We start from the raw sequence: 12509 nt of genomic DNA, 5'->3' as shown, positions 1-12509 counted from the left end.
GGTATAATAAGAAATAAGACATTTGCACCCAGCTGGAGAGTACCTTTCATGAGCTGGAAAACTGCAGAGTTCATTTTTGGTGTGTGTCCTGCTGTTCATGAGTAACTACCAGGTCAAACTCACTCGAGTGCAAACTTTGGTCTCTAAGGCTTGTCAGTTCACAGCTGATCCTTTCAGCCACTGCATGCTGGGTAGGTACAAGAGAGGACTCAGAGTTTTTAAAGCCAAGTTCCGCTACTGAGCAAACAAGAAAAAACTTTATCCAGTACTCCTGACTTTTCCAGTCCTACCTGTCCCATGTGGTACAACACACAGCCATTTTCTCACCCCAGACTGGAAATACTGTAATATTGCTGTTCTGCAGCTTATGTCCTGTTCCTATCCTATTTAACCATAAGGAATAACTGGTTTAAGTATTTGCAAGCTGGGCAATGTGAGTCATTATACTGCATCATGTCCTGCTTGCTGCTTTGGTGCCATGCAAGGTCCCCACGGTTTCAATATCTGTCCCCTTGCGCACAGAGTACTCCTTGTTGTACCACTGACCAGTTCAGTGGGTATAAAAATTCATCATTCTGCAGCCTTAACTTCTCCCCACCAGTTATCCACTTCTCTGGTTTCCACCTTTTCTAGACTAGCCATGGTTTCCTTGTTCTCATTTTCTGTGTGTTTCCTTTTTTGCTTGTTTTTGTTTGGGTTTTTTTGTTCGCTGTGGCTTCTTTTTGGTTTGGTTTGGTGCTGTTTGTTTGGGGGTTTTTGCCCCCAGAAATTCTAATTTTTTTCTCCTGATTTTGTTCTCCTGGTTTTAATTCTACTCTGGTACCTGTATTCCATTACTCCAGCTTGGACACTAGCACTCTACCCACTTCAATTATTGTTTAGATATTTGGGACTTTCTCAGGAACTGGTATGACATGTTCTATAAATTAGTCTGCCTGTTGTTACAGAAAGTTTCATGGCTTTTTAATTTGGTTTTCAGAATTCTCTCCCTTGAAATGCAACTATCAATTTTCTCTTCTGTTTCTTGGTTTGGCGTGAAAAATCACCCCATATAGTCCATCACCTTTTTGTATCTGATGCAGTAAAACACAGAAAACACAGCCATTTTTTTAGAATTTTTAACCTACCCTTCTCCAGTAAGGGAGGTGGAAAAGCTTCCATTTCAATTTCAATTACCCTTGCAAACAGGACACTATGAAACCCGATTTTTCTCTTCCCTTGTTTCTTTGTCTGTGTTTGCTTTTCACTGAAAAATCTACGTTTCCAGTAAACTTAGTCTCTCCATCTGGTCAGACTGCTCTTATTAGAATTTTTTAATCCATTGCTTGGATACCACCCCCATGGCTGTACTGCTTTTTTTCCTACAGGTTGCTCTTTCTTTGGGAACTCATGTCTCTAGATTTGTGCCTAGAGCTAGACTAAGGATTTATATCAAGATAATTTTCAAACTTGAGATGATGGTCTTTTTAAATGTTTAAAGTATGTGAGGTATGTGCATTTTATAAACAATACAGATACTTTCACTGATATTAACTAGGTTCATTGTGAGCTTATTCATGCTCAATATAAAGACAGACAAGGACATTTAGATGAAACCACAAAGTGACATGGCAACATGATGCAGTGAATTGTGCCTATTGTTTAACTACAGCTAAATATTCACTGCAGTTGTATGTGGGACTATAACTTCAAGCTAAATGATAATTTTGGTGTATTTATCTTCTACTGGACTTTTTTCTGCACAGTTACTTTAAAGCACTAATGCAATTATCCTGGAGAAATAAAAGTAACCACAGTATCTTGAGGGTGTTCATCTACAGCAGAAGCTACATGCACTTTAATCCATTAAGTAAGCAAAATGAGAGAGAGAGAAAAAAAGCCATTCAGACTCAGATTCCTATTTTTCACAATGAAACTCATGTGTTTGAGCTTGTTCAGTGAGTACCAAAAATAGCTCAGCAAAAGGGCTTTCCTTGAGCACTTCCATTATTCACATGATGCGGCACCTTACATAACGCGGAGCGTACACAGCCTCCCGCCGAATGCGGCGCACACGGGTGGCAGCAGGAAAACATTCCCACCAGGGACAGCGGTGCCAAGTGCTTTAAAGGCAAAGTCAGGCTGAAAGCACTGATTTTTTTCAATGGGCAAGTCTAGAAAACCTTAGAATATTATTTGGGGGATCTGACAGAGGGATTTCAGTATGATTAAAATGATAGAGATGGTCTATAGAAGCTGATGTTACTCAATGCAAATATATTCTCCTTTTGAAAGGTAGAAGTACTATATTATTTCAGTAACTTTGTTTGGGCACTTGTGGTACTTGCTTCACCATTGGCATCTTCATCCAAAGGCCAATAATTCTCTGAAGCATTTCACCAGGTGCTTCCAGCTTTGCTTAGAGGGTTATCCTTTGTTTCTGTAATCACACTTAGTCCCAGTCCCAGCTCTTTCATTTGAGAACTCCATTTGTGACCCCTTTGCTAATATGCATGCATATGAACCCCCTTGGTTGCAGCATTGTTATTTGTATTGCTCCATGTGCCCTGCACATGGGATTAAACCTGTCACATCTTCCAGCTGCACAGTTCTTCATTCAAGCTATAACTTATTGCTTTTAACACTAATAACAATCCCAAACTTAACTCCTAGTCTTGGTCACAGTGGTAACCATCACACATATAATTTAGGAAGTCATCTTTGAGATGATGATATGAATACTAATGTACCGTGAGTAATTTTGACTACTGATCATATAACACAATAATTATTGTTTTCAAAAAGGGATGATTGAACCTGTGTGAACAGTTTTGCTTCCTTGGAAGCCCATAATTTTTAAAACTAAGAAATAATGTTTAATTATTAAAAATAATATTTTTAAAAGAATTTATTTTCTGTCAAGCGATCTGGCACCATAAAAATTTAGATTTTAATATCATGAAACTTCACTACCTCCTCAGTACCATTAGGCTCCTGGCTTCTGCAGCCTGTATTCTCTCTATTATACCATGATATAAAAGAAATAGGCAACCATATCTTGCAGCAATCAAGCATTCCAACTAATGGGTGGATTTAACTTGAGTAGAAAGACTACATGAACGTTTAGGGCGAACTTTGAATGCTTCCTCCAAGAAAAATTGTATAGGGAAGACAGACAGAGTGAAGCACGGATAACCTGAGGATATAGGGATTTTGTATGTGTGGAAGATGCCAACAGGTCCTGTTAAAGCTGTCTTTTCAAATGGTTCATCTGTATTATAATTTCTGGATGATCAACAATACAACCCAGACTTTTCCTAGAAAAACATTAACAACCTGATGCTTGATTTAGGAGATTTGATGGTCTCTTAAGATGTCTGCTCAGACTAACTGGTCTGAGGGTTGCAGCACTAAGAACAAGACCCAGCACAGACAATAAAAAAAGCAGTGCCAGAGATACAGGCTTACAAAACAGTACGAGTATTTTCTTGTCCTGTAGATCAAGTTGCAAATCCAGGAATCATGGCCAGGTGTGCTTCAGCACCTTTGTCTTCTCCCTAGATTAGCACTGAGTGATGCAGTACAGATACTCAACCACACTCTTATACAGTCTTCTCTTGACTATGACTTTCACATTTGCATTCAACATAAGCTTTGGTTCAGTGAGCAATACCTCAACAAGTCAAGTTCCCTGCTTGTGAGGCTCCTTGTGGCACCACAGGCTCTGCTGCTATGCTCTCTTCTGTGCATAAACGTCCTTCTCTTGAGCAGAAAGCTGCAACCATTGCTCCAGAAACCTCTGCCTTGCTATGTCTCCTCTGCTGACCTCTCAAGTGTGCATCACTTATGTGATGGGAGTTCTCCAGGGGAAAACAATACCAGAGCAGCTCCAGCTCTTAGGGCTCTGCAGCAAAAGCACTGCAGCGACACGGCCCCTCTGAGTACTGCCCTGGCTGTCTGTAATGCACAGTATTCTAAAGGAGAGGAGAGGTTTCTGCAAGCTTACCTAAAGGAGGGGATAACCACAGCTTACACAAACTTGAACTGGACTGCCAGCACTTTGTGAGTGCAGCACTGAGTACTTACTTGGACTACCTCGGCAGCTGTATGCATCAGCTTTTCAGTGGCAGCATACTAATCCTGGTCATACCTCCTAGAGACACCCTGATTTTTTTTTATTTTTATATGCAGTTTTTGTATATATGTAAATATGATTAGTTCTACAATAGAAAGTACTAAGAAATTAAGGCTCTCTTCTACTGCTTGATGTTGTAGCACTGAAAGTGAATGATTTATTGCATTGTAAACTCTCTATCTTAATTTCGCTGTGTAATATGAACTGTGGGTTTTGCTTTGATTTTGGAAGCTACTAAGTCCCTTTACAGTGTACAAAATTCACTGAATTCATCTGCATTTTATAATAGCACGACTTTACAGAGCTTGATCAAAGTTGGAAGCCCTTTACAGCTCAAGAGTGGCTCAGACAATGTTTTTGTTCTGGGAAATCAAGTCCTGAAAGATTAAAACCCCAGTCCCATTTTATTTAAATGAACACATTTCATTCCTCTGCCACTAGTAGCAAGCAGTGAGCTGCACAGTAAGCTCATTCTTTCTCCATCATTGATTTTATTTCCTCCACAACTCACCCCTAATCTGGATGTATCAGCTGCTATCATATTGCTTCTGATCTACTACGTTACACACTGTAAAAGATTTCAACTTCATGGCTCTGCTCCAAGCAAATAAAAAGAAACCAAGGAAATACTTTTTTCATTCATAGCTATTCATACTCTACTAAGCAGAGCTCAGGACATCACGATGAGGAAGGCTGCAGGTTGACAGTTCAGGAATAAATACCACAGCAACAAAACGACATTTTGTTATACATACCACATTCTGGTGGAACACGCTCATCTGGAAGATGACACAATGTGGGATTTACTGTCTGAAGGCATTTCCTATGGCCCTCTCCCCCCACCCCATTCACTCTATCTTTACACAGGACCAAGCTGCTGAATGTGCATGCACTTTCCTTAAGAGGTTTGGAATAGGGGTGGCATAGCCCAGCCGCAGTAAAAAGCAAGCACAAGGGTGGGCCATAAGAATGTACAACATGAAACTGCTGTTCATGCTGGGGACAGTACTGCGTATTTTGTGGGGGCATTTAGCAAAGAGAATGCAAGAGACTACTAGTGATGCCAATCAAAATGGTCCATTTTGCTGATTTATGGCATCGTTGCACATACTAAAACTCTCTTGCTTTCTCTTTCTCACTGCAGCTTTACCCTCAAACTTGAATTGCCGATCTGATTCACTGTCCCGTAAGCTGATGACTCTTTGCTCCGCAAGCCATTCATGCGCCGCACGGACTCAACGCTCGCATTCCCAACAGCCACAGTCTGTGCCTGTCCCCAGAGTGTCAGCATAGATAGCAGCAGCAAGAATGGGAATACCACAGCAGCAGCATGACGACACACACACACACAACAGGCAAAGAGAAGAATGGCTTGGTTAGAGAAGACCATCATGCAAAACAATGAGAATCACTTTCAAGGCAAAATAAACTGAGAAAATCGTGAGAGACAAAATCAAGTACAAAGATGCAGAAAATACCTCCTAAAGAAACTGCCTTAGTAACATTGTTCCCTATTTTGAAATTTGTGCAACCAGATTCATAGGAAAAAAGCAAGTTTATGCAAATGGATAGGTCTGGCTTACTCAGCTGCATATTTCCCTGTACTTAATTATGTTGTTACCTATTTTGCAAAGAACCCGGGTACCACGTGGCTTAGGATAAACACAAGTCTTCTGATGATTTGGTCTTAAATAACTTTCTTTTCACAGTCACCAAAATAATAGTTTACGAAGCAGATGAATGACCACTTCCATGGACCAAAATCTCATAAACTTGAGTAATGTCACTGGATACTGTTACTTACCAAAGACGGTTACTTGTTCACCTCTAAAACAGATCTTGCATCCAAAAATGAAACTACAGATGTCATACAGAAGCTTCTGCTGCTGCCATGCTGGGTTTGAAAACAAAGGCTTCCAGAGGCAGTGCATGAGGCCTGTAGACAGGCAAGCTTCTCTGCTCTCTCCTGTAATCTAATCTTCACTGGAATCTCAATTCATCTGACAATAATATTAAACTAGAGAACAGCTTTCTTCCCAGAGTATCCATCAAATATTACATTAGCTACAGAACATTGATTAGACAGACCTGTCAAAACACGAATGCCCTGTGCCATTGTTGTCATCCCTATTGTAAAGGAAACCATTATTTGTGGCTTGAAGCACTCGTGCATCTCAAGCAAATACTTACTTCACCTAGCAAATATATATGTAGTGTTTATAGTTCCAGATTCTCTAGACATGTGAATGATCATGACTCGAATAAAACTCAATTTAATGTCTACTCTTGTCTTCCCATTTACTGAAAAAAACCAAACAGAACAATCCAGGACAGATGGACAGACTTCCTAAAATTATTTCTAGACTGACATCTAGGTTACAAACAATCCCCTCTTCTACATGTCAGTCACTGGCAAAAAATTCTGTGATAGTGACACTCACAAAAAGGTATTTTGCTAAAAATTTGAAGTTTGCATCAGTTACAAACTGTGAAATGACAGAATCAGAGAGGAAATTCTCCTAATCCTCCTCCTTTTTTAAAATGGCCATGTTTCCTGGTTTCAGCTGGGAAAGACACCAGCTGCTGGTGGTGTAACAGTGAGGGCAGAACTGCAAATCATTGCAATGGGCTCTCCTAGGGAACCTCCCATTTTAGCATAGCTAGCTAGGGCAGCACTAGAAAAGACAGGTCTCAGGCATGTTCTGATGACAGCACATCTGGGTAATATCATTCCTCTATCTGTGTCATTGCACCCAACAGTTCCTTATCCAATGGTGCTGCCATGTAGCCCAGTACTTGTAGAGGTCCAGCTGCCTCAGCAATTCCATGAAGAGAAGAGAATTCTTGGAACTGGCGACCAATTACTGACATTTGTTGATAACTTAATACACTGCAAATAAACCCAATTTGAGCTCTTTATCAAGGAGTAAATCACTGAAAAGGAAACTTTAGAAAAAAGACTCTCCTGCAAGGGCAAGAAGTGAGGTAGGAAATCAGCTTCACGTTAGCAGGGCTGTCAGGGCATGTTCAGTCTCCCCAGGTAAAGAGCAGCTGTACCTTGTTTTGTCTTCTTTGCCTTCTCCGAAGCCTCAGAAACTCTTTGTGCTGCCGTGAAACGAAGTTGACTGCTGCATATTCCAGCAAAGCAGCAAAGACAAAGAGAAGACACACAGCCATCCAAATGTCGATAGCTTTTACATAGGAGACCTAGAAAGAAATAGGACACAGCATGTTATATCTCAAACTACTTCCTAAGCTGAAGATATTGATGTGAAAAAAATAAACACTTATTTTTGCACAGCATGAGTTCCATGAGGTGGGTTTTTCTTGTTCTGTGTTTTGATTTGTTAATTCATTGGCTGATAAAAAATACTTAATCCAACTATTAATGAAAATGAGTGTCCACAAAGAATAGAAAAATGAGCTATTGCCTTTAGAGAAAGAACAGAGTTACTTTAACAAAATACAAGTGTTCTTATTGTCACAATCAAAGCTTGGAAAAAAGAATACAAATACAAGATATGATAAAAAGCCTACTGAAAAACAATTGTAGAAAGTTTATAGGTTTCACCTTTTAAAATTTTTATGAACCAATTACCATAATGCTTAATTAGCTATATTTGGTATCCACAACCTCAAAGTAAACTCAGGGTACTCTATTGTATGGGCTGATACAATTTTACCAATTAAATATTCCATCCTAGTTGCTTGACCCCTTTACCCAATATCTCTATAAGAAAAATAAATCTTCATAGATATTATCTACTAAAAATACCCAAATACCAGCTGCGTCTGTTCTAGTAAAAATCTATTCTGATTTGAATTGACTGGTCCACAATAAAATCAGATACATTACAGCACTGCAATGTCACAAGATGTTTATAATATTAACCACACTGGGCCAAACAGTAGCCAATTAATGAGCTACACACTATGCATATCAAAGCTACTTCTCCATAGGTGTTTGGTCTCTGCTTTTCTTTGTAGTCTTGCAGTTTTTAAGCAGAGATCTTATGATTAGGTAACAGCAGGTTGTCTCTTTTGTTCATCAGGTATTAACTCCTGAGTGAAATTATAATGATCTGACTTAATGTCTACAATGTACATGTGAGCTAGTTGCATAAACTACTTTGACATAAATACATCAAGGAATGAAGAAAAATGGGCACATCTAGGATGCAAGGCATTGAACTGTTTTACATGTCTTCTCTGCAATGAGATTAATAACAACCAAATAGACTTTCTTCTTATTAATGTCTGGAAGGAGGAGCTTCGAACACCTCTGTAGGCAGAGGCATCCAGGGCTTTACACAGTTGCCCAAATAACAGCATCACAAATTGACACATTAGGTACCTAGCATCCATTTGCTAATTTAGCAGAGCACAAAGCTTCAGTATCTCACATTAACCAGTGCCCTGGAGATGTCTCAGATACTCAAGGTCACCTCTATTTGACAGAGACCCATGGCACCCCCATACAGATGAATCAAGATAAGCAAAATGGATTGTACCTAAACCCCGAAATATTATAAACATTTGAATAATAACCTGCAGGCAAAACACTTTATTGTAGTCAAAGCATATAGAGGTCTGAAAAGGCACCAGAAAAGGACATTGTGTTCCTGACACTCACGTTAAGGAGACCAAATCTCCATCTTGGAAAATCCACTTCTATCCTTTGCATAGTATTCAAAATGACCTCACTATTTGGCTGGACAACCATTCTGTGATGTAAGGAATCTCACCTCTAGGTGTAAATTGCACCTCTAGGTGCAAATAGGTTTTGGTCCTATTTGCCATGTGCTTGAATAGCATCATTTTTCAAAGTCCATAAAAGATCTTGTGTTAATGTCAAATGGAATATACTGCACTTTGTGCTTCAGCAAGCAATATGAGCAGAGGAACTGGCATTCAGAACACAACAGAAAGGATATAGAACTTCATCCTGCAGATCCTCAACACTGAGAAGGATATTTTAGAGGAGCCAAGCACTGTTATTCAGCCTGCATCAGAGGAACATGCCTTTCAGTAGCAATAGTGCAGCTCCATGTGGCAGTGCCCACCACACAGCTCACACAGGCTGCCATGTAGCAGGCTGAGGTGACACCATCAATTGTGCCTTTCAATTAGATACACAGCAGGTATGTAGTTCACTCCCTCACATACAAAAAATTGTACAAGTTACATCTTTACTGAGCAGATGTGAAAACCAGAGAAAACTCAACAGTGTCCCAGACGCTCTGTGCCACAGGCTGAGGCACAGTAGGAATCAAGTCGCTGTAATTTGTGTAAAATGCAGCTGAGATTAGGTTGTTTGCTGCTTTCCTTGAAGGGGCAGTTTGTTTCCTTTACAAAAGCCCTTAGGAGATGTATTAAACATGAATAAACAGCTGGACTGTGCTGTCAGAGACAGTACAATACAAGGAGCTGAAGTCAGAAGAATCAGCATTTCTGACTGTGCAAATCCTGTCCTGGTGGGCCTAAAGCAGGGAAGGCAAAATGATAAAGGAAGCCCTGAGTTAGTCGTCCTGCCACTTATACTGTGCTACCATAAATGGCATCCACATAGCTGCTGAGCCAGCTGGATTATTTTAACTCCAGCCCGCTGGGATGGAATCAGAGAATCACGATATCCTTGGCAGATACATAGCTTGTTCTATTGTTTGGCCAGGGCCACACCATGGCACAGCTTTAAATGAGAAAACAGAAAGCAATTGCTTCCAGCACCATATTAAAATAAATAAACTGAAAAATCCTGCAATGAGTAAAAGCTGACACCTTTGTTTTCAAAACAATTTATTTAGTTTACTTATGAATCTTCAGTATATACAGAATTGTGCTGCTCAAAGCCTAAAAACCTATGGACTTTTCTGACATGCTCATAGAAGCTGGAGTCTGCAAAACTGAGTAAATCATGAAAGCCTAGACACATCCATTGCTCAGGCAGGTTCTTCCATCAAACTCAAAGCCAACATTATCAGCTAGGGGGTTTTCCCCAGATCATAGTATAGCATTAAAACTCATATGTTTGTTCAACTTAAAGGCTTGTAGCTTTAGCTTTGATAAGGACCCACCAAACAGCACTCTCTCTCCAGCTTCCTTAACTACCATGTCCATGCTTCAAGCTCCACACTCACTGCTGGGTACATGTAGGACAGTGTAGACTGATTTTTTGTTGGAGGTTTCTTCTCACCTAACTTAAAAAGCACATGTGGGGATTTTTTTTCAATTAATGCTAAGAGACAAGCAATTTTAGGACAAAATTCTTTTAAGTGGAACGTAGATATCTACACTATAGTACAATAAACTGTATCCTAAAAATGCCAGTCTCTCCTTTATGATCAAAACTGGAGTTTTGGAAGGCTATTTCAGGTATACATGTATGTTTGACATACACTAACTTTGGCTAGATAAAGCCTATGACTTATTTCTGTTAGACAGTACCTTGATGTAATTCTAATCAGAGCAGAGCAGAATATCAGAAATGACCCCACATGAGCCTTATGTAATAGAGACTGTAATAGAGCATTTGCCACCCTTCCCATAATTTCACTTGCAGCACAGAATCCAGAAACAATACAAATTCCAAGTTGACATTATTAAGTTAGCATGCATAAGATAAAAAATAAGTGGGGTTGTTTCAAAGGTAGACCTTGTAAAACTTCCACTGAAAAACCTGTAACATTGACAGTACACTGGCTCCATTTACTAGAGAATACTTTTAGAAGTGGGTATTTGGAAACTCTGTCTTGTTCAGTGTTATCATGTTCAGAAAGCCCAATAAGATTTTCTTGTCCTTTTCTTTCTTTAAATAGCTGTTCCATTTTTTACTGCATGTTGCCAAGCTTCCTCCCTAATGCTGCTTGGGAGGAGGGGATTTAATGGCTCCCACCAATAAAACCATAAATTATATCAATTATTCAGATGCTTTGTAAATGTTTTAGGGCCAGCTAATGAGGGAACTTTTTTCTGAATTAGAGCTGTCTGCATCAAGAGCCAAGTATGGTAAGGCTAAGTATAGTAAATGTGACAAAGCTGCTTCTTTCCCTTCATAATTTTCTTCATTTGTTATTTGGCCATACCCACTAGATAAAAAAAGACCTGCTTGTTCTCCATACACTGCTGTGGCATCACTGGCCCCAGTGAAGTTCCTGGAAATGAAAGCACAAGGAGAATTACACTGTTTGTGAAGGACTTGAGGGGATTAAACCTTCCACTCCTCAAACTCTTTTTATTTTGTCACTGTGACTCTCCCACAGTGTGTCACCACCAGAATGAAGAACGCCTTTGTGGAGAGAATCCAGGGGAAAACTTGGTCATGGGTCCTGCAGCTCAGCAGCTGTCATTTGTTGACATTTTTGAATCAAGCCAAATGTGAGCTCTGTTTTTGCTACAGTGCCAGTCTCATGAGAATCCAGACAACTGCTTTAACTCTCTGATTCTGTCAAATGAGTGTAAAATGGAAATAAAGCCATATAAAGCCAAATAAAGCCAAATAAACCACTCCCAGGGTTCTGCCCTGTGAAAATAACTTCAACATGCAGTGAAAGGTACTCAGTTTGTGTTAAAAAACACATACTCACTTATTTTGGTGTGAAAAAATAGCTTTTACTTGTGATGTAAAGCCACAAATCTCTGTTTTTACACAATGCCATATTCTAGACAAGGTTTTTTAAAAAATACAATTTTCAGCTACTGTGAAATCTTACAATTTGAAATTAACTTTTTCCATGCATTAAAATAAACTCTTGAAGAAAAAGGTTTCAAAGAATTTTTCAGATTGGAAAGGTGGAAATAGAACAAAGCATCATTTTAAATCAAAACTGAAACAAAAGTTACTTTAAATGAAAAGTGGGCAATTTTCAAAACAAAACAAGAAACAAGCAAGAAATGTCTAATTTAAACAGGGTGAAAAAAATACTACTACTCTTCCTCTATTATTCAGATTCCATATGAAAGTGTCCACCTTGCTCAGCAGGGATTCACAAGTTGTTCCAGCCACCCAAAATTGCCTTTTTTTAGTGAATAAACTATTCATCCAAACATTTTTGCCCTATTTCTATTGCTGGTTCTGCCAAGTCATGAGATGCTAAACCTCCCACTCACTGCTGATGCAGAAATAAATGCTGACTGCATTCAAGCTAGGAAATGTATGGGAAATATTTGTGGTTTGTTTTTCCTTCAAAGATAAAGGGAAATTTTCTTCAAGTCCTGGAAGAAGATCAGCGAGTTAAGGTATTTCCAAAGATGTTCAGAGAGCCCCGTGGGAAGGGGCCAGAAGAGGTGATCACAGACATGTAACAAAATTCACTAGTAGGCCTACTAGCTATTTTTGTTGTGCTAACCAGGCCAAGATAACAAAAATACAGGCCAGGTTTGTGAGTGGTCACAGCTA

At 39.4% G+C, this 12509-nt stretch overlaps 1 protein-coding gene across 2 annotated transcripts in view; it reads right to left on the bottom strand.

Moving 5' to 3' along the window:
* The window catches only part of GLRA2 (glycine receptor alpha 2), a 121352-nt gene that overhangs the window by 19870 nt on the left and 88973 nt on the right, over positions 1-12509 (bottom strand). For both annotated transcript variants that reach the window (XM_041472385.1, XM_041472386.1), the window contains exon 8: positions 7172-7321. In XM_041472385.1, coding sequence (XP_041328319.1) covers positions 7172-7321 — 150 coding nt within the window. The remainder of the gene's footprint in view (positions 1-7171; positions 7322-12509) is intronic.

The sequence above is a fragment of the Pyrgilauda ruficollis genome, unplaced genomic scaffold (assembly GCF_017590135.1).
Source record: "Pyrgilauda ruficollis isolate IOZ18807 unplaced genomic scaffold, ASM1759013v1 scaffold29, whole genome shotgun sequence".
NCBI classification, from domain to species: domain Eukaryota; kingdom Metazoa; phylum Chordata; class Aves; order Passeriformes; family Passeridae; genus Pyrgilauda; species Pyrgilauda ruficollis.
Note: the sequence above shows the minus strand (reverse complement) of the source record. Positions and strands in the feature narration are given on the sequence as shown.